Here is a 27,515-nt window from a genome sequence, read left to right as displayed (position 1 = left end):
TCCATGGTACAGGACAGAAAGCCCAGAGATAAACCCACACACCTATGGTCACCTAATCTATGACAAAAGAGGCCAGAATATACAATGGAGAAAAGACAGCCACTTCAATAAGCGATGCTGGGAAAACTGAACATCTACATGTAAAAGAATGAAATTAGAACACTCCCTAACATCATACACAAAAATAAACTGAAAATGGATTAAAGACCTAAATATATACTATATATATATATATACTAATATATACTATAAACTCTTAGAGGAAAAACACTCTTTGACATAAACCACAGCAAGATCTTTCTTGCCCAGCTCCTAAAGTAATGAAAATAAAAACAAAAATAAAGAAATTGGGCTTAATTAAACTTAAAAGCTTTTGCACAGCAAAGGAAACCATAAACAAGACAAAAAGACAACGCTCCAGAATGGGAAAAAATATTTGCAAACGAAGCAACGGACAAAGGATTAACCTCCAAAATATACAAACAGTTCATGGAGCTCAATATCAAAAAAACAAACAACCCACTCAAAAAATGGGTGGAAGACCTAAACGGCGAAGACCTAAATTTCTCTGAAGAAGACATACAGACGGCCAAGAGGCACACAAAAAGATGCTCAACATCACTAATTATTAGAGAAATGCAAATCAAAACTACAAGGAGGTATATCACCTCCCATCAGTCAGAGTGGCCATCATCAAAAAATCTACAAACAATAAACGCTGGAGAGGGTGTGGAGAAAAGGGAACACTCTTGCACTGTTGGTGGGAATGTAAATTGATACAACCACTATGGAGAAGAGTATGGAGGTTCCTTTTTAAAAAACTAAAAATAGAACTACCATACAACCCAGCAATCCCACTACTGGGCATATACCCTGAGAAAACCATAATTCAAAAAGAGTCATGTACCACAATGTTCACTGCAGCTCTATTTACAATAGCCAGGACATAGAAGCAACCTAAGTGTCCATCAGCAGATGAATGGATAAAGAAGATGTGGCATATATACACAATGGAATATTACTCGGCCATAAAAAGAAACAAAATTGACTTATTTGCCGTGAGGTGGATGGACGTAAAGTCTGTCATACAGAGTGAAGTTAAGTCAGAAATAGAAAAACAAATACCATATGCTAACACGTATATATGGAATCTACAAAAAAAAAGGTTGTGAAGAACCTATGGGCAGGACAGGAATAAAGATATAGACATAGAGAATGGACTTGAGGACACATGGAGGGGGAAGGGTAAGCTGGGACAAACTGAGAGAGTGGCATGGACATATATATACACTACCAAATGTAAAACAGATAGCTAGTGGGAAGCAACCACATAGCACAGGGAGATCAGCTCGGTGCTTTGTGACCACCTTGAGTAGCGGGATAGTAAGGGTGGGAGGGAGACACAAGAGGGAGGAGATATGGGGATATATGTATATGTATAGCTGATTTACTTTGTTATAAAGCAGAAACTAACACACCAATGTAAAGCAATTATACTCCAATAAAGATGTTAAAAAATAAAACAACTAAAAATAGAACTACCATACGACCCAGCAAAAGAAAAAAAATCTACAAACAATAAATGACAGAGAGCATGTGGAGAAAAGGGAACCCTCTTGCACTCCTAGTGGGAATGTAAACTGATACAGCCACTATGGAGAACAATATTGAGGTTCCTAAAAAAACTGAAAATAGAACTACCATACGACCCAGCAATCCCACTACTGGGCATATACCCTGAGAAAACCGTAATTCAGAAAGAGTCATGTACCACAATGTTCACTGCAGCTCTATTTACAATAGCCAGGACATGGAAGCAACCTAAGTGTCCATTGACAGATGAATGGATAAAGAAGATGTGGCACATATATACAATGGAATATTACTCAGCCATAAAATGAAATGAAATTGAGTTATTTGTAGTGAGGTGGATGGACTTAGAGTCTGTCATACAGAGTGAAGTCCAAAAGAGAAAAACAAAGAACCCAATCCAAGAATGGGCAGAAGACCTAAATAGACATTTCTCCAAAGAAGATATACTGCCAACAGACACATGAAAGAATGCTCAACATCACTAATCATTAGAGAAATGCAAATCAAAACTACAATGAGGTATCACCTCACACCAGTTAGAATGGGCATCATCAGAAAATCTACAAACAATAAATGCTGGAGAGGGTGTGGAGAAAAGGGAACACTCTTGCACTGTTGGTGGGAATGTAAATTGATACAGTCACTATGGAGAACAGTATGGAGGTTCCTTAAAAAACTAAAATAGAACTACCATACGACCCAGCAATCCCACTACTGGGCATATACCCTGAGAAAACCATAATTCAAAAAGACACATGCACCCCAATGTTCACTGCAGCACTATTTACAATAGCCAGGACACGGAAGCAACGTAAGTGTCCACAGACAGATGAATGGATCAAGAAGATGTGGCACATATATACAATGGAATATTACTCAGCCATAAAAAGAACAAAACTGGGTCATTTATAGAGATGCGGACGGACCTAGAGGCTGTCATACAGAATGAAGTCAGTCAGAAAGAGGAAAATAAATATCATATATTAACTCATATATGTGGTATCTGAGTAAACTGGTATAGACGATCTTATTTACAAAGCAGAAATAGAGACACCGATGTAGAGAACAAATATATGGGATGCCAAGGGGGATGGGGGGGTGAGTGGGATGAACTGGGAGTTTGGGATTGACATATATACACTACTATGTATAAAACAGATAATTACCGAGAATATACTGTATAGCACAGGGAACTCTACTCAATGCTCTGTGGTGACCTAAATGGGAAGGAAATCTAAAACAATGGATATATGTGTATGTATAACTGATTCACTTTGCTGTACAGCAGAAACTAACACAATATTGTAAAGCAACTATACTGCAATTTTAAAAATACAGAATAAAAAGAAGAGTCTCTCCCCATGTACTACATAAAGTGCTGTATTTTGCTTCATTCTCCATCCCAATTGGGGTTGAATCAATGTAACATTTCATATTTACTTATGTTAGTGACAGGAATCAACCTATGTATTTCAGGTATTAAGTAAAAGTGTATTCCTCCTACTTTTCAGAATGTGAACAGAATATGAAGAGTTTGTATTAGAATCACTGTTAACTAATTTCATTTCTTTGGTATGTTATAATAGCAGTTAAAACCAGAGCCTGTAGAAAACAGAGTGAACTTTAATGAAACTATGAACTTTAGTTACTAATAATGCGTCCTTATCAACATATCAACTGTAACAAAACATTAATAATAGGAATTTGAGGGGGAGAAGTTTGTACAAATACAGGGGGAACTCTGTATTTTTGCTCAATTCTAAAAACCTAAAGCTGCTAAAAAATAGTTTATTAAAAATGTGTAAATATATACACAGATATACTCCCACTACACAAGAGCAGTAACTTATTCAATGTTTTATTACCTTGGTTAAGAAAGTTTCATAAACATAGCACAAAATGTGCCACCAATAAACAAGTTACACTGTTTTCCTACAAGTCATGCTCAGCAGAGTGCTATCATGCTCTGACAACAAAGGAAACAAAGTAGATAGAGTCTACAGGGGACCCAATACTTGTTAAGGGGGAGCTCACTGGAGGCGCAGCAAGCCTCATTGTGACAACTCTTAAATAACTCAACTGCTAAATTTAAAACAAGGGCCATTCTAGCCACTCACAGAAGTGAGGTGGGTTGTGAGGAGCCTTTCATGACTTTTCAAGGACACATCAACCAAAGGTGACCACCCACTTGGGAGCTAACTAGAATATTCCATTTGCTCATCCCATGAACCTAATGTGACATGCTGGCAAACCTGGCCATCAGCACCCTGTTACTCTGAGTCACTATGGCAGCTCCCTTCCAAAACAAGAGAAGAAAGAGAGAAGGCACGCACATAAATGGATTCCTTCATTCAGATCCTAACCTGCCAGAAAGCCCACGATCGTCTGGACTCCCAGGCCACCTGCACTGAAGCCCTGGTTACTGAACTAGGATATCACATGAAGCTGCTCTTTTAGCAGGCCCTCACTAGGCAGACTCAAGTGAACACCTGCAAAGCTAATGAGTTTTGTGCCCCAGCCAGGGTGAGGCCCTGTCACAATGCTCTGAAAGGCACTGATTACTCTGTACAGATCAATTTACCCAGATCTTGGCAGCCCACCTGGTATCCTATCAATCAAGGGTTTATTTGCTCTGACAATTATGGCCTTCACCTGGAGACCTTCATCACTACTACAGCTGATTTATGGGTGCACAGAAATAAAAAGACATGACAGCTAATGGCTATTTCAACTCTCTTCATGTGGAGGGTGGCAGCAAAGCAGCAGTAACCAGGTCAGACTTTCTGCCATCAACTGTCAACTCAACTGTGTTACTATCACATAGTACTTCCCATTTCTGCAAATGAATATATCTTATGTTATCCCACAGAAATACCTATGAGATACCAGGAACAGGATTATTCTTACTCAACACCTGGGGAAATTGCAGACAAGAGAGGTCAAACCCCAACTTCAAGTTTACATGACCTACGAAACTTATAACTCACGTCTAGTGTTGAGAGTCAAAAGGTCAAATCAATAGCCCTGGCTAGAGAGATGTAAGCTAAATGTGATAACCACCTGCAAAACCTTCTCTGTTGCAGCCAAGTTGGTTAAATACCTGCCTTCTAGTTTTTAAGGGTGGTGGCTTCTAAACAAATGATAACTGCTGTCACCAACAGTTAGAATAGTTAAGATGCCAAGTAAGTCTCTCTATACATTGCTGGTTTATTTTTTAACACTAGAAATTGGGAATGTTTGAAGGGTACCCCACCCATTCCCAAACAAAATCAAACTGTTTTTGTTGCACAAATTAAAAATATCCCAGACTAAGAAAATGCTACTGTTTCAAAGGACTGTCCCACAGGGTGCTAGCTTACTTACAACTTCCCACCCACTCATGAAGTGTGCTCAGGGTCAATGGGAGACCTACAACTGGGCACTCAGAAAGGGCTCACAGGACAATGGACAGCAGCACAAATCTGGCCAAGCTGAAGGAGACACAGTTTCAGTTAAATCCTGTGTGGTGGTAAAGATGCACAGTGGCAGTAATCTATTTCACAGATATTTCAAATTGTAAGTAGGGCAATTCCAATGTGATGCAGTCCTTGGAGAGCAGTGGGGTAGGGGAGAGAAGGGAAGATGGGGGCCCTTGGCTTTGGAGCCATACTGGTGAACTGCTACCTGCGTAAGTATCATTTAACTGCTCTGGGGTTCAATTTCCTCGTGTGAAGTCAAGATAATACCTGTTACTACCACACGAAAAGGTTGAAAGGATGAAATGTGTTACCATGATCTTGTGGGCTTAGAATGAGTGCTGAGACAATACAATCTATCACTGACATCAGCCACGCTAGGTGGGGAAATGCAGGTGAAATGGGCAGGGAGTTCGGAGCAAAGTCTTAGTCCCTCCTCTCATCTGCCCTTGGGCTCTCCTACCCTCTCAGGAATAGAGGTCTGTCCCTCTCCATTTCCACAACCCTGCTGCCTCAGCACCTACCTTGCAGACACTGACCAACAGCTAACCCCAATGTGTATCTGTTCATAAGCAAGCCAAAATGGGCTAGTAAGTTCTCTTTCCCTTGCTAATCAGAATCCAAAAGGCTTATTTCCACAAGCCCTGGGTTATGTCAAATTTGATAGCAGACATAAGCGAGCAAGACTAAAGGATGCCAAACCAAGCTACCTGCTTAAACAAAGTAAATATCAGAGTGGCCTTTCTTTTCACACCTTGACTGAACAAGTCACCAAAAGAAGGGCAGCACCAGCAGGGCTAATACAAACATCCTGGTAGAATACCTAGCCCAGCTCCTAATGTTAAGGGGGCTGGGCTCTGAATGCCATCTCCTCCCCTGCCCTGGTCCCAGGCAGTGCACCCTCCTACCCCATGTCACGGAGCAGCGGCCAGTGATTTCTGAATCCAGGAACCCACAAGGACACCCACCTCGCAGCCAACTCGGGCGGCCCGCTGCAGGAGGGTCTCTCCAGCATTCTTATTGACAGTAAGTCTCTGTGCTTTCAGTTGCAAAGGGCGACACTGGGTTGTCTGCGGAGATGACCCCGAGTATAGCAGCTGTGAGGTCTGTGAAGCAGGCAGCAATTGCTGCAAATCGTTGAAGCACTTCTGGTCCTGCTTGGCTGGTGACCGTTCGCAGTTAGAAGTGAGCTCAGGCTGATTTCGGAATCTCTGGATGTTCACCTATCACAAAACCAGGCAGTACAAACATTTAAGGCCATCTTCCAAGAGCTGATTCTTGCCCTTCTCCCTGACTTACAAACCTGAGAAGGAGGCACTTTTTCCTTTTCAGTTGTTTGGAGGAGGGAGGGGTGTCAGAGGGTGTTGGGGAAAGGATTTAATTCGTACTAGTTTGAAACTTCAACACCACCTAGGAGATATGGTCCCTAGGACAAGTGAGTGAACTTTGGGAAGGAGATCAGGAAAAGGAAAGCTTTGTTCTTTGAGAAGCAGAGAACAGGTAGGCAAGCAATAATTCATGGAGTGCCTGCACAAGCCTGATTCAGGAGATGTCAAAATGTACCTTGCTATCTGCATTGTCGCTTTTCAGTGAGGTGCACTGCCTGGGCTCCTGAGGAATCAAATGCTTGGTTTTGCACAGTCTCTTCCCAGATGTTTTCTCAGGGTCATTAGTGTATTTCTGCAGCAGCATGGCACCCTGGCAATCCTCTTGATCATCTCTGTACAGTACATCTGCCTCATGGCTTTCTTTAATTCTCTGCTGTTTGGTATGCATCATCAAGCCTGATGTGCAGCTTGGCTGGGTCTGCATTTGGTTGCCTGCAATGGTGGATAAAAGCCTCTTCGTGGGCATGGAGCTGGAGAATACAGGAAAGTCTAAAACGGCGGTGGAGGGGTGAGGTGTAGGGAAGGCAGAAACATGCGTTACAAGTTTTAGCTGGTACAGGAAGAAAAACCTATTGTTAACACTGATCACTTCAGTTTTCAAAGATATACTAATTACACTTCAAAGCCTTAACATTTTAATTACTCAAATTCAAACAGCAAATAAGTTAACCCACAAAATGACAAGTGTCATGTTTGGTCAAAGAGCCGTGACAAGAGAGCAAGAGTCAGCTCTTCATGATTTTACACCCCCACCTAGTGGGCTCAGATGCAGGACTTTCCCAACCAAGGACAACCAGCGTACATTCTAAGGAACTACCAAATTGACATACTAAGATGTTGGAATGAGGGCACTGTCACGCCACAGGGTCAACAAGACTTACCTTCCTGAGCAGCCATGGTCTGGGTAAGAAAAGCCCAAGAAATAAAGCTCCCTCCTTTCAACTGAGTTCCTCACTGTACATTGCAGAAGGAAGTATGGAGGCTAGTAGGACCTCACGAGAGAACTCCCCACCTACCACGTACTACTCAGTCAACTTCGATGGTGCTCAGGTCCCGTCCAGGGCCCTTTGCCACAGACGACAGGTGACCCACCCTCCAGGGGAAGCCCCCGTGTACCTTGATCATTGTCACTAGATTTGAGGAACTCCTCCGACCAGCTTCTGTTGCCTTTGACCTCTTCACTCTTTCTGTTGGGTTTCTCTTCAGAGATTTCACTGCCCTGGGCAACGATCTCAGGCTTAACAGCCTGGGTCACTTCCTTCCTGCCTTGCCAGGCAGGTTTGCTCTCTGCTGCCAACACCTGATGCTCCCATTCTCTAAGGTGCAGCAAGTGGCGCTTTTTGGGATGGAGCCCTGTTAATTCAATGCACACCTGTCATTTCCCTCTCAGGCCAGTCATCTAATGGAGAAATAACTACAAATTAATCAAAAAGTACTCTGTGGGGGTGGGTGTTAGCCTGTCTTACACATCAGTAATGGGAGTATAGGAAGGGAGGAGTGTGGTCACTCTCTTTGCTGGAACGTAAGTCTTGGGAGACTTTGTCTCTCTGTCTTTAGCTATCTTGGGGCTTGAGCATCTAGCAACGGGGAAGAGGAGGTATAAGCACCTTTCCCAGGGCCTGTAGGTTGTATGTAATCATTACTATACTGCCCTGGAGGTGGTATGAGAACAGAGCCCTCCAATGCTCCACCCTAAGACTTCCCCAGGGCATCCTGAGGCTAGCATGGGCAGCATGCCTCGTGTCAGTTCACCTTTGGCTTCCTGTTCAGGCCACTAAGCAGGCGGCCAAAGCCGAATGAGCTCACCTTTGGAAATATGTCTCTTCTTGGCTTTCCACAAAGAGTCTTCTGGCAGCTCTTCTGCAGTGCTCTCAGTGTGGTTGGTGTCACTCGAGATGCTGTGCTTTCTGTTAAGCCAAAGGGTGGGGTTGTGCAGCATGTTCAAGGCTACATGGTTGGAGGGTGGCTCACTTACAGGCTGCCTGTCCATGAAGCACTTCTCCACAGGAAGATCTCTATCCTCTGGGGTTTCGAAGGGGTGCTGTTTCTTTCCAGCACTATAGTTGACTGGGGGACGGGAGACAATAATACAGAAATGAAGGTCCAAAGGTCACGATGAGAAGGCAGGATCTGGGGAGCATGTGCGACCTCCATACCCAAGGTAATCTGTTTTTAACAGAGTCTTCTATAGGGACTGGGGCCTTATACACTGGAAGTAAAAACTCCTTACAAATAGAATTTCCTAAAGGAAGGGCAGCTGAAAACAATCAGCATATAAAGCAGACAGCAGTATCTTCCACTACAACTATTCAAAATACAAATGCCTTATCTTCTATACTGAATGGACTCGTAACTTTATCTTTTTACAGTTGGGGGCATGAAGGAAACAACCAGCATGAAGCATATGCAGTCCTTTTAAGCATACATGGTCCTTTCTTTTGGCAGCAAAATCCAAGCAAGCCAAGACTGACCTAAAAATCTCTATGAAAACATATGCTGAAGTCCATATTTTCAATTAAGTGAAGGCTGATATAATAAATAGACCAAGTATCTACCAAACATCACCTACAGAAAGAAAAACACTAATACTCACTTGGGTCAACAACAGGAAAAATGATGAAGGAAAAGGGACAGTAAACAAAGTGGTGAAAGACAGTCCACGTCCTTTATGGGACAAAGCATATGGTCTCTACTGTATGTTCTGGGCCTACAGCCCAGGCTACTACTGCAACCTTCAAGATAAGCAGAGGAATGCAGGGAACCTGAGAAGACCAATAGCACTAGGACGAGGAAGCCTTTAGCAAAGTTTATTAGTGTATGTACAGGTTCAGAGGCAACTTCAAAGAAATCAGTCTAGTTACTGCTAATCCTTCTCTGTCCTCTCGTCACACTTAAGAGGGAAAACGGTATCTCTGAAACCATGTAACTGTTACCATTTCCTGTCCAGGAGAAAGGTCCTTAATATCTCAACACCTCAGTGACACTATGTACTTCCACCCCTTTCACTGGCACGTATGCCTTTCACAGATGTCTCAAGACAGGTGGTTTGAAGACTGATTAGCTAGGTGATATTTTGTGTCTTCCAGATGAACAACAAAACAGTTGTTGAATAGACAGGACCCTATCTTCCTTGCCATATAACTTATCATCAGATTAAGAATCAGTTTATCAGCACAAGTGTTTCAGATTCCAAGCCCAAATTTTACATTTCAACATCAGGTGTCATGTAGTCACCTGTATCTCTAATAACAGTTTCAACTATTCCTAAACAGGCATCATTCTCAAGAAGAATATTTTCTACTTAAGTTTTCACCCTCATGCAAACTTTGTAAAAGTGATATTAGTTTGTATCTCACCCACCTGATATTTTGGCTGGCATCTTCTGCCCACAGAAAATACCCAGAACACTTGTGATGACTTATTCCACATGTGTTGGCAAAGAGTGATTCACTGGTAACCTCATCTCCCTGCTCCTCATTGAATGACAGCACCCCCACAAAAAGAGCCCTTTCCTGACAGGCTCTAGGCTTCCCATCTGGTAAAACCTGCCTGGGTGCAGAGGGTGCCCCTTCACCCACCAGGTCTGGGAGCATGCAGCACATGTGTTGCCCTTCCCGCTCAGCCAGGCATGGGACTCCTGTGCCTGAAATTACAGACAGTCTCCTCATGCCTTGTCCCCAGGGACCCCAAAGTGTGATGGCTGTGGTGCCTCATTCTGAATTATTATCAGAAAGCTCCATTGCTAAAGTCATGGTTCACTGAAATCACCCACCCACACACACAGTTTAGTTGTTTTCTTCCACATTTCACAACAGGATCTTTTCCCAAACTAGGTCCATCCACCCTTTCCTCCAAATACCCACTTAAGACACTACGAGAAAAAAAAATAATAATAATTGAGACCTTTTCAGTGCTGCCTCTCAGAGAAAAGATTTGGATTCTCTTAAATGAAGCCCTCACAAGAGGGCTCCTGAAGAACACCTGTGACTGTGCAACATACAAAGGCTATACAACCTACATGGAAGAGAAGCTATACAGCACATTCCTTCAGATCTCAATTTAGTCTTTTGCAATGGAGATCATTTTAAGGCCTATCCAAATGACTACCCTTGAAGACAAAGAAGACAGACAAAGAGATATGTAGGGGCACTGACCATGAGGATCTGCCATTGTAGCTACTTTTCTAAAAACAGAAAGTCACGTGTCCTTGGTTTTGCAGTCTAGGCAGATGTTACCATGTCTATGTTTAACACTTGCTTCCTGCAGCACAGTCATATGATTCACAGCACATATGTCCCATAATTTATCATGTTGTACCACAGTATTTCCTCACAAAAGCATCACCATGGCAACATTTACAAGTCATCATGGCAACAAAGCAACCTCTCTACTACTGAGCCATGCCCAGTTAGCACTAAACAAAATGGGGAAGTATTGATTGTTTAAGACTTACTAATGATTTAAATTCCATCCACTGCAGGTAATTACAGAAACTCCAGCAAAAGCTAACCTTGTTAAAACTTATTTCCTCTACAGAAGAGGCATTGGGAATCTTTGTTCAAAACTCAAAGTAGTTTACAAAACATACACATGCTGTAGTGTAAGAGAGGTTTCCTGACCTAAAAAGTTTCATGAAGCTCTTTGACTCAGCCTTCTTCCAATTCCTGCCCAGCCATTTCCATTGAGCAGGTCCTAAGTCTGACCCAGCCAAACAGCTGGCAAAGAAGGCCGTCACTGCATGTTTGAGAAGGAAGGGATGAATGTCTCCTTGTCCTTCCCACTGATGGCTCCTACTTAATGCACGTCCTAGTTTTAAGAACCTAACTCATTTGCTGTCTTTTAAAGTGAAAATTTAACTCAACTGCCTATACTATCATAGAGTAAATGAAAATCTTGACCACCATATTTTCAAGTTAATCCACCTTTTTGTAGGCCACTGCCACAGAGATGTACCCAGAGACGTACCATATTAGAGTATTTCTAACTTCAGGGCCAGTGCTTCTTTGAAAAAGGATATGTGTCCCAGGAAATAATCCACCCTATGTGCTTCTTTCTTGGATGCCCCAACTTTCAAAAGGACAATCAACCCTTCACTCTGCAGACTGAAAGAGCAGCCTATTTCCCCCTGCAGCCGCCATACTGCAAAGTGAATTCCTTCCTCTCACCTCCCTCAATTCTGAGAGTAGACTCAACCCCATTCTCATAACTGTGGTACCACACTCAAGCTACTTACATCTCTCACTATCATTCTGGTTGTCAGTGGCCTCCAGGGTTACCTTCTTCCGCTTTTTGCCCTGATTTCCTTTCAGGCTTTCCCGGTCAGCAGGGCTGAACTTGCACACCTCAGAGCCTTTGGTTGCAGGGTGGCCACATTTTCTCTCTTTCATCTCCAGCTCCAAGAAGCGCAACATTGCACGCTAGAAAGAGAATGAATATGGAAAAAATACACCTTACCATTAAAGATATTTTAGTTGCCTTATCTTTAAGTATCTCCAAAAAAATGTTTCCCTGAAAACAAATACAATTTATGAAATAAAGCTGTATTACCATATCCTTTTCATAAAATTTGGCATGCAGATACATATGCTGTATGTATGTATATTCATGAACACACTATTGCAAAAATACATTCTCTTTTGGAGATAAATAAAAACAAAGATAAAACAGTAGTAAGAAGAGATGCACAATGAACAAAGATGGGCATAAGCTATAAACTTCCCTTCAAATATTTTGTAATAAAATTTAATTCTAAAAGTTTATGTAATATTCTAGTAAAAATAATTTGAAAAAAAGAAATTTGCAGAACTGATGGTGAGCCAGGTAGATACAATACTGTCCTTTTGCAATCTTTCTATTCATGTAATTAAGGTGGGCATTCAATGGGTCATTTACATAACTTTATCCATTTTTATAAACATGTGCCAACTTTTTTCATGACATTACAGCAATAATTTGACTTCATTAATCTTTTAAATAATGCTAAAAATCTTGATAAATTCCTGTACGAATGATAATTCACTACTGAGTTAGATACAGGCTATAGCTCATTATGCTAGGGGTGTGTGCACACGTGCGTGCGCGTGTGTGTGAAGGCTGCATGAATGCCACAGACATGTGGCTCCTACACACTTCCACCAACTATCACCACATAGGGCATTCTGAACAGCAATTCTAGGTATAACTGTTAACAGACAGTAACAGCACAGAAATCAAAGCAGCTTGTAAACATCACACAACCTTTGCAATTATTAAAACTTCTGATATCAGCATTTTAGTGAAGTCCTTTTATAGTCTACACAATCACTTGAAGTATGCAGATACACGAACCTCCTAAGTGCTACCATGTACTCCCCTTACTGGAGACATTTCAAAGGTTTCAATTACCATAAGCTTCATTAATTAAATCTGCCTAGTGTCCTGCCCTACCATGTCCCCCCAATCCTCTTCATACATTTAAAAAACTGACAACTAGTCAACCTCCTGAAATTTGGGTCGGGGATGCACCTGCAATGCCCGCTGCTCCCGGCTGAGCTGACTGGAATCTGCATACAGTTCAGTAGTAACACATTTGAACTGGTCACCCACGTAACCAGTAGAGTTTGCAATTCTCTTTGCCAGCTTAGATAGCTTTGGTTTCAGAACTTTGACATCGTTTGATTCTGCCTCATCAACTCCATCCTTGGTATAAGTGGGGGTGACGTCCACACTCGGTGGGGCACTGCCCAAGCAAAGTGGTTTGGGATCCTTTTGGGTTTCACCAGAAGTTACCGCAGGGCCATCATTCCCAAGAGTTGGCTCCAGGAATGGAGTCAAGACCGACATCGCCAGGTTCTCCTTGTTGGTTCCCACTGGAACATTCTCCTTGCTTAAACGGAAGACAGACTGGCCTGGAGCTTGTTTGAAAGTACAGGCTTCCTGGAAGTCACTGATCCGCCCCAACTCCTCTTTCAGGGCAATGAAATCCTGGCGTGGCTGCAGGGCTGGGTCAGTTCGGGGTTTGGTGGGCTCAGCACTCTGGCCAACACTCTCAGCCGTGAACCTGGCTTTGGATATGTCTGCATCAGGTTTCGCATCTGGCTTTTCCTGGAGAAGATCTACACAGACAAGACTGTCACTCCTGATGGGAGTTTTCCCTTGATTCCAGATAAGGGTTGCATTTAGGTTCTTGTTAGTGGAGACTTCTGGATGTAACGTGGTGCTGTTAGCTTCCAACATCTCAGGAATCTGATTCCGAATGGTTGAGTCCTCATAGGAGGCTCTGTCGTGGGACGAGGACAACTTCTCTGGTTTCTCTTCTTTAGTGGGCATAGTGGGCTGCACCACGTCCAACGCATCTTGGTTGGTCACAAACTCTGGCTGGCCCAAGGGTACCCTGTAGGGCAATCTAGGCTTTGTGGCAAGGTGCCCGGGAAAGAGAGTACTGTTTGGCAACAAAACTGGGTGAGGGTAGATAGGTCCCTCACCATGTAAGGAAATGGGACTCAGATGAGTGCTTTCAGGTGCTGGGCAAGGGAGGTAACTCCTAGGGTAAGAAATTGGTGGGGACCTGAACGCCTCATTTGGAGATAGAAATATTGAAATTGGTGGAAAGCCATTCTCATTTGCTTTGAAACTCGGCTCTGGGTTGCTGGCTTTGGTGCCCTTGCTGCTGGTGTCACTGCCATGCTTGGCAGTTGCGGTCAGGGGCTGGCCCATGTGTTGATTAAAACGTGCCATTGAATCCATGGAGCTCCTGCTAGTCTTGCTGCCATCTGCATTGGCATCTGGAACTGGCAACACAAAGGCTGGGTGGTCCGTGCTCAGCACTGACCCCAAAACATTAGTGACTGCGGCACCTGTGTTGCTCACTTGGAGACATGAAGAACTGTGCTGCTGCGAGATGGCCCAGTCCAAGGCCTTGTTTTTCAGTGGCAGGCCTTTGCCATTGTTCTCTTTGTTACAACTTGGTCCAGGCACCACCCAGGATGATGGAGCCATGTTAATGATCTCAGATCTATAGGCAGCACAGTTGTTTCCTGGAGGAGACAGTGTTTCTTTCGGAATCTCACTTCTGGAGAGCACTAGGCCACTTCCAGTTCTGCTGTAAACCAGGACCTTGGGAGCCTTCTTTTTCATGCGGTCAGCTGTGAAAGCATCTACATCCACCACTTCAGAAGACAAGTCTAGGGGCTTATTAATGACGTCTTTGGTAACCATATGCTTCTTCAACAGAGGAGGTGACCGGACACCTTTTCTGTGTTCACCTGCTGTTTTCCAGATGTGCTCAGGAACTGGCTGAGCACTTCTGCCTCCTTCTGCAGTCTTCAGATATTCGCTGCTGCAGAGCCTGGCCATGGGGAACTCGCTGCTGACTGTCATATATGGCTTTGACAGGGAAATGGAGGGCGAGGTGGAAATCATGGCAGAGTGCTTATGAAATTCAGAGTAGGTGTCTGCACAGGGCTGGGAAGCAAAGTGGACTCTTGGTAAAGGCCAAGGTGAGGGAGGCAATAGGAGAGCTGTGTCCTCCAGCTGGCCATGGGTGACTTCCTTGGCAGAGAGCACCCTAGACTGCTCACTGTTATGAATGTGGAGATATGAGTGGGAATTAAACTGGTTCCCAGGACTGATGCCCATCTCCCAGGGCAGGCTTCTGGACCAGAAGCGGGACAGAGGCGGGACATCTGGAGAGGCTGAAGGCACTGAGAACCTCACAGGTGAAGCAACAGATGATGGCATGTAGGGACTGACAGAGTGAGGTGGTGGCAGGTAGAAAAAGTGCTCCTCATTTCTGAAAACTGGAGAATACAGTGGCTGGACTAAGCTGTGAGACTGCTGAAGTGGCAAGGTCTTGTACATGTTCAGTGAATACTTATTTGGTGAGCTGTGGAAAGGGGAGATGGATGGCGTGGCCTCCCCCATGTAAGGATTGATCCAGGGCATCTGCAGATGATTAGCCCCACTGATGTTGAGAGGTCTGCATCTGTTACTAGCAGACCTATCTAAGCCCAATGTTTCTGCTGTAGGTATAGCACTTTTTTGCATACGAGGTGGTGTTTTGTAAACAGCATTGAAGCTATCTGGGGGTTCTTCAGAGACAGCGGAAGCCTCCACTGTCTCAGGTATATTCGGTGTGAACTGCATCTCTGGATTTCTTTCTGAAGAAAACCCAGGGCCACCTAAAGAGCTCATGGCAGCCTCCTGATCTTTCTCTGAGCCCAGTTCACACAAACCAGAAGATATAATGCCTTCAGGTACACAGAGCTCTTTCGGGATCAGGCCACTGCGGTCCATGCTCACCACTGCCACGCCATCGATCCAGTGGGCAGTAGTCACAGCCACCTTTACAGAAAAAGAACATGGGTGTTACTTACCATTCCTTCAAAGCAACAGTACCCACCCCAAAGAAAATCTGCAAATTAATTTATTACGACAGCAGCCTAACATTAGAGTAACCATGGTTAAAGATGAACTAAAAATAAAATACTCATGGGGCTTGCTTTTTCCACTAATACAAATCCTATCTCATGGCAGTGAAAAGTGCTCCCTGCTTTCTTCACTGCTCTGTTCAACTAGCATTCTAAAAGCATGTAAAATGTTTACCCCTTTAGAGTTAATATATATTAATTAAGTTAATATAATTATTAATTAAGTCATCTATTAACTCTGAAAAGTTCACCTTCTTGGCAAAAATTCTATAATACAATTGAGAGAACACCATCTCCACCACTTTGCACTACCCTCATGGGATTCAGAACTCACACTAAACCTCCCCAGCCCTGTCAGGGTTGTGGAAGGGATTCTTTCCTGGATATAGGAAGGCACAAATTAATATAACCAAAAACAATCTTCCATTGGACAACTGGAACATGGCATATTACCTGTCTCATTTCTAAATCAATGAAGAGTCTAAGGGTCAAACTGTGGTTACATCTTTTGTTTCCTCTCCCTAGTGTCTGAAGATAGTCCTGTGTTTCATATTTTACTGGTAAAAGGTAAACTGTAAGGGTCTACTTAAAGGCTAGAAATGTATCCAGCCGATGGCACTGACAGAGCCAAAGACAGAATCTTGAAAGCAGTAAGACAAAAGTGACTCATCACAAACATGGGAACCTCTATAAAATTATTAACGGATTTCTTAGCTGAAATCTTGCAGGCAAAAAAGCAGTGGATGATAAAATTAAAAGTGTGAAAAAAAGTAATTGTTAACCAAGAATACAACATTACAACATCTGCAAAAATGTCCTTCAAAACTGGAGGAGAAATTAAGGCTTTTCCCAGATTAAAAAAAAAGACACAAAACAAAAACAATAAAGGAATTCATTACCACAAGAACTTCCCTAGAAAAAATTCTAAAGGGAGTCCTTTAAGTTGAAACAAAAAGATGCTCTATAGAAACACAAAGTTATGTGGATTACAAGATTCTCCCATAAAGTTAAATAGACAGGTAAATAAAGGACCTTGTACTACTGTAATATGGGTCTGTATGTCCATTTTTAACTGTACTATGAAACAATAAAAATCATGTCTATGTTAATGGAGACAATATATATAAAGACATTAATTTTTGACACCTATATGGAGACAGTGAACCTAAAAATACATAGTTTTTATATACCATGGATGTTACCAATTTAAAATATATTATTATTATTGAAAGATGTTTTATATAATCCCCATGGTAACCAGAAAGAAAATATGTACAGAATATACACAAAGGAAATAAAAAGACAATCAAAGCATATCACTACAAAAAGTTGACCTAACAAAGTAAGACATTAAAAGAAAAAATGAGGAACCAAAACACTCAAGACATACAGAAAACAGCAAAGATAACAGTAAATCATTCCCTATCAGTAATTATTTCAAATGTAAATTAAATAAACTCCAGTCAAAATAAATACATTAACTAACTTGATAAAAACACAGGATCTAACTATATGCTGTCTAATAGAGACTTACTTTAGAACACTCACAGGCTGAGAGTGAAAAGATGGAAAAAGATACTTCACGTAAATAGTAACCAAAAGACAGGAGAACTGGCTATACCAATATCATAAAAAAACAGACTTTAAGTCAAAAGTTGTCAAAAGAAAAAAATAAAAAACAAAAACAAAACAAAACAAAAAGTTATCAAAAGAGACAAATGGGTGGAAGGAGTTTTTGAGTGTGGCTGCCGCTAGCCTAGGGTCTGTGTCCTCGGCGTGAGCTACAGCCACCCCCAGCCTCTCCAGGAGACTCTCCAAGACCAGCAGGGAGAAGCTGAATTTTCAGGCAGATGGAACAGTTTCACAGCTGACACATACTACGTGGGAAGCCTCATAATGACATGCCGTGTGGATGAAAGGCTCTTGGTGCTCCAGCCAGGCATCAGGGCTGTACCTCTGAGGTCGGAGAGCCAACTTCAGGACACTGGTCCACAAGAGACCTCCCAGCTCCACGTAATACCAAATGGCAAAATTCTCTCAGAGATCTCCATCTCAACATCAAGACCCAGCTTCACTCAACGACCAGCAAGCTACAGTGCTGGACACCCTATGCCAAACAACTAGCAAGACAGGAACACAGCCCCATCCATTAGCAGAGAGGCTGCCTAAAATCATAATAAGGTCACAGACACCCCAAAACACACCACCAGACGTGGACGTGCCCACCAGAAACACAAGATCCAGCCTCATCCACCAGAACACAGGCACTAGTTCCCTCCACCAGGAAGCCTACACAAACATTGAACCAACCTTAGCCACTGGGGACAGATACCAAAAACAACGGAACTACAAACCTGCAGCCTGTGAAAAGGAGATTCCAAACACAGTAAGATAAGCAAAATGAGACGACAGAAAAACACACAGCAGATGAAGGAGCAGGGTCAAAACACACCACACCTAACAAATGAAGAGGAAATAAGTAGTCTACCTTAAAAAGAATTCAGAATAATGATAGTAAGGATGATCCAAAATCTTGGAAATAGAATAGACAAAATGCAAGAAACATTTAAAAAGGACGTAGAAAAACTAAAGAGGAACCAAGCAATGATGAAAAACACAATAAATGAAATTAAAAATACTCTAGATGGGATCAATAGAAGAATAACTGAGGCAGAAGAAAGGATAAGTGACCTAGAAGATAAAATGGTGGAAATAACTACTGCAGAGCAGGATAAAGAAAAAAGAATGAAAAGAACTGAGGACTGTCTCAGAGACTTCTGGGACAACATTAAACGCACCAACATTCGAATTATAGGGGTCCCAGAAGAAGAAGAGAAAAAGAAAGGGACTGAGAAAATATTTGAAGAGATTATAGTTGAAAACTTCCCTAATATGGGAAAGGAAATAGTTAATCAAGTCCGGGAAGCACAGAGAGTCCCATACAGGAAAAATCCAAGGAGAAACACGCCAAGACACATATTAATCAAACTGTCAAAAATTAAATATAAAGAAAACATATTAAAAGCAGTAAGGGAAAAACAACAAATAACACACAAGGGAACCCCCATAAGGTTAACATCTGATCTTTCAGCAGAAACTCTGCAAGCCAGAAGGGAGTGGCAGGATATATTTAAAGTGATGAAGGAGAAAAACCTACAACCAAGATTAATCTACCCAGCAAGGATCTCATTCAGATTTGATGGAGAAATTAAAACCTTTACAGACAAGCAAAAGCTAAGAGAGTTCAGCACCACCAAACCAGCTTTACAACAAATGCTAAAGGAACTTCTCTAGGCAAGAAACACAAGAGAAGGAAAACACCTACAATAACAAACCCAAAACATTTAAGAAAATGGGAATAGAAACATACATATCGATAATTACCTTAAATGTAAATGGATTAAGTGCTCCCACCAAAAGACACAGACTGGCTGAATGGATACAAAAGCAAGATCCATATATATGCTGTCTACAAGAGACCCACTTCAGACCTAGAGACACATACAGACTGAAAGTGAGGGGATGGAAAAAGATATTCCATGCAAATGGAAATCAAAAGAAAGCTGGAGTAGTAATTCTCATATCAGACAAAATAGACTTTAAAATAAAGACTATTACAACAGACAAAGAAAGACACTATATAATGATCAAGGGATCGATCCAAGAGGAAGGTGTAACAATTGTAAATATTTATGCACCCAACATAGGAGCACCTCAATACATAAGGCAAATACTAACAGCCATAAAAGGGGAAATAGACAGTAACACAATCATGGTAGGGGGCTTTAACACCCCACTTTCACCAATGGACAGATCATCCAAAATGAAAATAAATAAGGAAACACAAGCTTTAAATGATACATTAAACAAGATGGACTTAATTGATAGTTATAGGACATTCCACCCAAAAACAACAGAATACACATTTTTCTCAAGTGCTCATGGAACATTCTCCAGGATAGATCATATCTTGGGTCACAAATCAAGCCTTGGTAAATTTAAGAAAATTGAAATCGTATCAAGTATCTTTTCCGACCACAACGCTATGGGACTAGGTATCAATTACAGGAAAAGATCTGTAAAAAACACAAACACATGGAGGCTACACAATACACTACTTAATAACAAAGTGATCACTGAAGAAATCAAAGGGGAAATCAAAAAATACCTAGAAACAAATGACAATGGAGACACGACGGCCCAAAACCTATGGGATGCAGCAAAAGCAGTGCTAAGAGGGAAGTTTATAGCAATACAAGCCTACATCAAGAAACAGGAAACATCTCGAATAAACAACCTAACCTTGCATCTAAAGCAATTAGAGAAAGAAGAGCAAAAAAACCCCAAAGCTAGCAGAAGGAAAGAAATCATAAAGATCACATCAGAAATAAATGAAAAAGAAATGAAGGAAACAATAGCAAAAATCAATGAAACTAAAAGCTGGTTCTTCGAGAAGATAAACAAAATTGATAAACCATTAGCCAGACTCATCAAGAAAAAAAGGGAGAAGACTCAAATCAATAGAATTAGAAATGAAAAAGAAGTAACCACTGACACTGCAGAAATACAAACGATCATGGGAGATTACTACAAGCAACTCTATGCCAATAAAATGGACAACCTGGAAGAAATGAACAAATTCTGAGAAATGCACAACCTACCAAGACTGAACCAGGAAGAAATAGAAAATATGAACAGACCAATCACAATTGAAACTGTGATTAAAAATCTTCCAACAAACAAAAGCCCAGGACCACATGGCTTCACAGGCGAATTCTATCAAATATTTAGAGAAGAGCTAACACCTATCCTTCTCAAACTCTTCCAAAATATTGTACAGGGAGGAACACTCCCCAACTCATTCTACGAGGCCACCATCACCCTGATACCAAAACCAGACAAAGATGTCACAAAGAAAGAAAACTACAGGCCAATATCACGGATGAACATAGATGCAAAAATCCTCAACAAAATACTAGCAAACACAATCCAACAGCACATTAAAAGGATTATACACCATGATCAAGTGGGGTTTATCCCAGAAATGCAAGGATTCTTCAATATACGCAAATCAATCAACGTGATACATCATATTAACAAATTGAAAGAGAAAAACCATATGATCATCTCAATAGATGCAGAGAAAGCTTTCGACAAAATTCAACACCCATTTATGATAAAAACCCTGCAGAAAGTAGGCATAGAGGGAATTTTCCTCAACATAATAAAGGCCATATATGACAAACCCACAGCCAACATTGTCCTCAGTGGTGAAAAACTGGAACCATTTCCACTAAGATCAGGAACAAGACAAGGTTGCCCACTCTCACCACTATTATTCAACATAGTTTTGGAAGTCCTAGCCACAGCAATCAGAGAAGAAAAAGAAATAAAAGGAATACAAGTTGGAAAACAAAAAGTAAAACTGTCACTGTTTGCAGATGACATGATACGATACGTAGAGAATCCTAAAAATGCCACCAGAAAACCACTAGAGCTTATCAATGAATTTGGTAAAGTTGCACGATAAAAAATTAATGCACAGAAATCTCTTGCATTCCTATACACTAATGATGAAAAATCTGAAAGTGAAATTAAGAAAACACTCCCGTTTACCATTGCAACAAAAAGAATAAAATGTCTAGGAATAAACCTACCTAAGGAGACAAAAGACCTGTATGCAGAAAATTATAGGACACTGATGAAAGAAATTAAAGATGATACAAAGAGATGGAGAGATATACCATGTTGTTGGATTGGAAGAATCAACATTGTGAAAATGACTCTACTACCCAAAGCAATCTACAGATTCAATGCAATCCCTATCAAACTACCACTGGCATTTTTCACAGAACTAGAACAAAAAATTTCACAATTTGTACGGAGACACAAAAGACCCCGAACAGCCAAAGCAATCTTGAGAACGAAAAATGGAGCTGGAGGAATCAGGCTCCCTGACTTAAGACTATATTACAAAGCTACAGTAATCAAGAGAGTTTGGTACTGGCACCAAAACAGAGATGTAGATCCATGGAACAGGATAGAAAGCCCAGAGATAAAGCCACGCACATATGGTCACCTTATCTTTGATAAAGGAGGCAAGCATATACAGTGGAGAAAAGACAGCCTCTTCAATAAGTGGTGCTGGGAAAATTGGACAGGTACATGTAAAAGTATGAAATCAGAACACTCCCTGACACCATACACAAAAATAAACTCAAAATGGATTAAAGACCTAAGTGTAAGGCCAGACACTATCAAACTCTTAGAAGGAAAACATAGGCAGAACACTCTATGACATAAATCACAGCAAGATCCTTTTTGACCCAGCTCCTAGAGAAATGGAAATAAAAACAAAAATAAACAAATGGGACCTAATGAAACTTAAAAGCTTTTGCACAGCAAAGGAAACCATAAACAAGACCAGAAGACAACCCTCAGAATGGGAGAAAATATTTGCAAATGAAGCAACTGACAAAGGATTAATCTCCAAGATTTACAAGCAGGTCATGCAGCTCAATAACAAAAAAACAAACAACCCAATCCAAAAATGGGCAGAAGACCTAAACAGACATTTCTCTAAAGAAGATATACAGATGGCCAACAGACACATGAAAGGATGCTCAACATCATTAATCATTAGAGAAATGCAAATCGAAACTACAATGAGGTATCATCTCACACCGGTCAGAATGGCCATCATCAAAAAACCTACAAACAATAAATGCTGGAGAGGGTGTGGAGAAAAGGGAACACTCTTGCACTGTTGGTGGGAATGTAAATTGATACAGCCACTATGGAGAACAGTATGGAGGTTCCTTAAAAAACTACAAATAGAACTACCATACGACCCAGCAATCCCACTACTGGGCATATACCCTGAGAAAACCATAATTCAATAAGAGTCATGTACCAAAATGTTCATTGCAGCTCTATTTACAATAGCCAGGACATGGAAGCAACCTAAGTGTCCATCATCGGATGAATGGATAAAGAAGATGTGGCACATATATACAATGGAATATTACTCAGCCATGTAAAGAAATGAAATGGAGGTATTTGTAATGAGGTGGATGGAGTTAGAGTCTGTCATACAGAGTGAAGTAAGTCAGAAAGAGAAAAACAAATACAGTATGCTAACACATATATATGGAATCTACGGGAAAAAAAAAAGAAGGTCATGAAGAACCTAGTGGCAAGATGGGAATAAAGACACAGACCTACTAAAGGATGGACTTGAGGATATGGGGAGGCGGAGGGGTGAGATGTGACAGGGTGAGAGAGTGTCATGGACATATATACACTACCAAACGTAAAATAGATAGCTAGTGGGAAGCAGCCGCATAGCACAGGGAGATGAGCTCGGTGCTTTGTGACCGCCTGGGAGGGTGGGATGGGGAGGGTGGGAGGGAGGGAGGGAGATGCGGGAGGGAGGAGATATGGGAATGTGTGTATATGTGTAGCTGATTCATTTTGTTATAAAACAGACACTAACACACCATTGTGAAGCAATTACACTTCAATAAAGATGTTTAAAAAAAAAAGAGACAAATGAACACACAGTATACAATGATGAAAGGGCAAATTCACAAGGACCAGGAAGAAATAACAATTTTAAATATAAATGCATCAAACACCAAAACTGCTAAATATTTAAACAAAACATTGACAGAATTGAAGGTAGGAATAGCCTGCAATTCAATAATAGTAACTCAATAATAGATAGAATAACCAGACAAACGATGAATAAGAAAAGAAAAGAACTTAACTCCAAAGGCCAACTACAGCTTGCAGACATATATATACCAAACACTACATCCAACAGCAGAATATTATGCATTTTTCTTATGAGCATGTAGAACATGAGAACATGGTCCAGGACAGACTATGTGTTAGTGAACAAACCAACTCTTACTAAATCTAAAAAGATGCAAATCATACCAAACATCTTTCCAGACCCAATAGAATGAAACCTGAAATCAACAGAAGGAAAACTGAAAAACCCACAAATATGTGGAAATTAAACATCACTCTCACTCCGTAAAAAATGGGTCAAAGAAGAAATCACAAAAAGAAACTTTAAAATACCCAGAGACAAATGAGAACACAATATATAAAACCTTATGAGATGCAGTGAAAACAGCACAAAGAGGAAGTTTATAGTTGTAAATTCTTCGAGTGAAAAACAAGAAATCTCAAATCAATAACTTCATTTTATACCTCAAGAAAAATAAGAACTAAACCCAAAGCTAGCACAAGGAAGGAAATGATAAAGATGAGAGTAGAGATCAATGAAATCAAGAAAAGAAAAACAATACAAAAAAATCTAGGAAAGTAAGCCCTTTAAAAAAAAAGTACCAGCAAAACTGACAAATCCTTAGCTAAATTAACCAAGAAAAAAATAGATTCAAATTAACTAAAATCAAATGAAAGGGAAAACATTACAAATATTGTCAGAGAAATAAAAAGAACTGTAAGCAAATACATAAAACCTACCAATTTTCTATGAAGAAACAAAATCTAAACAAATTTACAACCAGTAAGGAGACTGAATCAAGAATCAAAAACCTCCCAATAAAGAAAAAGCCAGGATCACTTGGCCACACTGGAAAATACTGCCAAGCAATTTAAAAAGATTTAACACCAGTCCTCCTCAAACTCTACCAAAAAGTTGAAAAGAAGGGAAGACTTCCAAATTCATTCTGTTAGAGCAATACTGTCTCATGCACATGAGACACACTGCAAAAACAAGAACTACAACTATCCCTAGTGAATATTTATACAAAAATGTTCAACAAAACACTAGATTACAGTTCGATGACATTTTTAAAGGATTATGCTATACGACAAGTTACAGGAGATTGATTCTTCGATGCCAGCATGGCTCAACATATTGAACCATCAATGTAAACACCTTACCAGAATGAAGAAAAAAAACACATAATCATCTCGACTGATGCAGAAAAAGGTTTGACAAAATTCAACACTATTTTATAATAAAAAGAATTCAACAATTGGGAAGTAGAAGGAAACTACCTCAACAATATAGAAGCCAAATATGAAAAGTCCATAGTTAACTTCATACTCAATGGTGAAAGATTGGAAGCTTTTCCACAGGAACAAGAAAGGTACAAGACAAAGATGTCCTCTCTCTTCAGTCTATTAAACACAGTATTGAAAGTCAAAGCGAGTCAAAATAATCAAAGGGAAAAAAGTGATCCAAATTGGAAATAAAGAAATAGAATTTCTCTGTTCATAGATGACATAATCTTTTATGCAGAAAACCCTACAGACTCCACCAAGAAAAGAGCTGTTAGAACTAGTAAATGAATTTTCAGCAACACTGAAGATACAAAATCAACACACAAAAGTCAGCCGCATTTTTCTGTACACTAACAATAAATAATCAGAAAAGGCAATTAACAAAGAAATTGTATTACAACAGCATTAAAAACAATAAAATACTTAACCAAGGAGGCAAATGACTTGTATGCTGAAGCTACAAAACACTGCTGAAAGAAATTAAAGAAGATACAATATATTGAAAGACATTCTATGTTCATGAATTGGAAGACTTAATATTGTAAAGATATCAATATTTCTCAAAACAACCTGCACATTCAACACAATATCTCTCAAAATCCCAACAGCATTTTTGCAGAAATATTTTTAAAATCCTAAAATTGTATGGATTCTCAAGAAACTCCAAAAAGCCCAAACAAACTTGAAAAGGAAGAAGAAAGTTGGAGGACTTACACTTTGTGGATTTAAAACATATTACAAAGCTAGAGTAATCAATATAGCGTGGCACCAGTACATAAGGAAAGAAACAGAGCAACAGAACAGACAGAAAGCCCAGAAATAAACCCTCATATTTATATGGTCAGTTGATCTTCAACAACAGTGTCAAAACCACACTGGGAACAGTACAGTCTCCTCAACAAATGCTGTTGGAAAACTGGAATTCACATGTAAAAGAATAAAGCCAGACCCTTATAACATATTCAAAAATTAAATCAAATGGATTAAACAGTTAAACGTAAAACCCCAAACCATAAACTCCTAGAAGAAAATATAGGAAGGCTTCATTAGGGTTGGCAATAATTTCCTGGATCTGACACCAAAATAGATAAATGGAACTAAATCAGTGAAAAACATCTCTGCATCAAAGGACATAGTCAACACAGTAAAAAAGAAACCTATAAAATGGGAAAAATATTTGCTGATGGTATATCTGATAAAGGGTTAATATCCAGAAGATACAAAGAACTTCAACAATTTAGCAATACAAAAACCCCAACTTTTAAAATGTGGAACCGACTTGAATAGACATTTCTCTAAAATGATATAAATATAAATTTACAAACCACAATGAGCTAGCATTTCACATCCATTAGGAGGGCCGTTTAAAAAAAAACAGAAAACAAACAAAAAAATAGAAAATAACAAATGTTGGTGAGCATATGGAGTAACTGGAACCCTCCTGTACTGTTTTTGAGAAAGTAAATGATGCTAGTTCTACAGAAAACAATAGAGAGGTTCCTCAAAAAATTAAAAAACACATTACCTATAGCTAAATATATATCCAAAAGAACAGAAGGCAGAGTCTTAAAAAGACATCTGCACAACCATCATCACTGGAGCATTATGCCTAACAGCAAAAAGGAGGAAACCATTATCCATTTCTCAGTAGATGCATAGATATATAAACTGTGTTATATACACATATGGAATATTATTCAGCCTTAAAAAATTCTATCACATGTTACAAATAGCCAATACATGGAAGCAACCTAAATGTCCATCCACAAATGAATGGCTAAAGAAGATATGGTGTATATATACATACACACACACACACACACACACACACACACTAGAATATTACTCAGCCATAAAAAAGAATGAAATAACGCCATTTGCAGCTACAAAGATGGACCTAGAGATTATCATATTAAGTACAGTGAGACAAAGAAAGACATCTCATCTGAGATCACTTATATGTGGAATCTAAAGTAATGATACAGCACAGCCTCCCATCAATCCTCTTAGATAGAATCCACCCACTAAATCAAGTTTTGGACAGAACTAGACAAATACCTGCATCAGTATATTAAGTTTTTAGACCAATCCAATATTGGCTCCAAAGCATCCACATATTAGTCTCCAATTCCTGTTTGGAGGCTATCTCCCTGCCCATTTCTCACCTGTCTCCCCCAGAAGTTCATGGTTGAAGGTGTGTCTATTTATACACATGACTCAAGGTCCCCTTTGTTCTCTCCAGTGGCTACCTGTACACACGGCTCTGCTATTTTAGGCTTAGGTCTTCCTTCTGGATCAACATTGGTCAGGGTCTCTATGCAACCACAGAGCGGTACGCAGACTTTCCTGTATTTGAACACCAGCATGAATCCTTCCTGTGAATGCTGGGGTTAGTACACCAAGTTCCGTTCCTTAAGGGAGCATGCCTGTCGTGTATGCTCACTGTTACCCCACTAAGAATGACCAAGTAAAACTAGACACTCTAGCACCTGCTTTTGGTACGTCCAAGAATTAAACCCCATGCACCTGGATGTGAACAGAAAAGAAAAGGAAGTAGTAGGCCAAGACTGCCATCCCTTCCCTATGGAGGATACTCTGCCTCCAGGAATATCCATTAGGCTTTGCTCCAC

At 40.5% G+C, this 27,515-nt stretch overlaps 1 protein-coding gene across 1 annotated transcript in view; it reads right to left on the bottom strand.

Moving 5' to 3' along the window:
- Positions 1 to 27,071, bottom strand: part of LOC118889464 (BCL-6 corepressor-like) — a 57,382-nt gene extending 30,311 nt beyond the window's left edge. The window contains exons 1-7 of the mRNA XM_036841227.1: positions 27,051 to 27,071; positions 12,941 to 15,757; positions 11,670 to 11,853; positions 8,243 to 8,503; positions 7,553 to 7,789; positions 6,612 to 6,925; positions 6,017 to 6,271 (exon numbers count right to left, since the gene is read on the bottom strand). Coding sequence (XP_036697122.1) covers positions 6,017 to 6,271; positions 6,612 to 6,925; positions 7,553 to 7,789; positions 8,243 to 8,503; positions 11,670 to 11,853; positions 12,941 to 15,757; positions 27,051 to 27,071 — 4,089 coding nt within the window. The remainder of the gene's footprint in view (positions 1 to 6,016; positions 6,272 to 6,611; positions 6,926 to 7,552; positions 7,790 to 8,242; positions 8,504 to 11,669; positions 11,854 to 12,940; positions 15,758 to 27,050) is intronic.
- Positions 27,072 to 27,515: the final 444 nt, after the last annotated feature.

Source organism: Balaenoptera musculus, chromosome Y (genome assembly GCF_009873245.2).
Source record: "Balaenoptera musculus isolate JJ_BM4_2016_0621 chromosome Y, mBalMus1.pri.v3, whole genome shotgun sequence".
Lineage (NCBI taxonomy): Eukaryota > Metazoa > Chordata > Mammalia > Artiodactyla > Balaenopteridae > Balaenoptera > Balaenoptera musculus.
The sequence above is the reverse complement of the archived record's forward strand: the minus strand, read 5'-3'. Positions and strand labels throughout refer to the sequence as shown.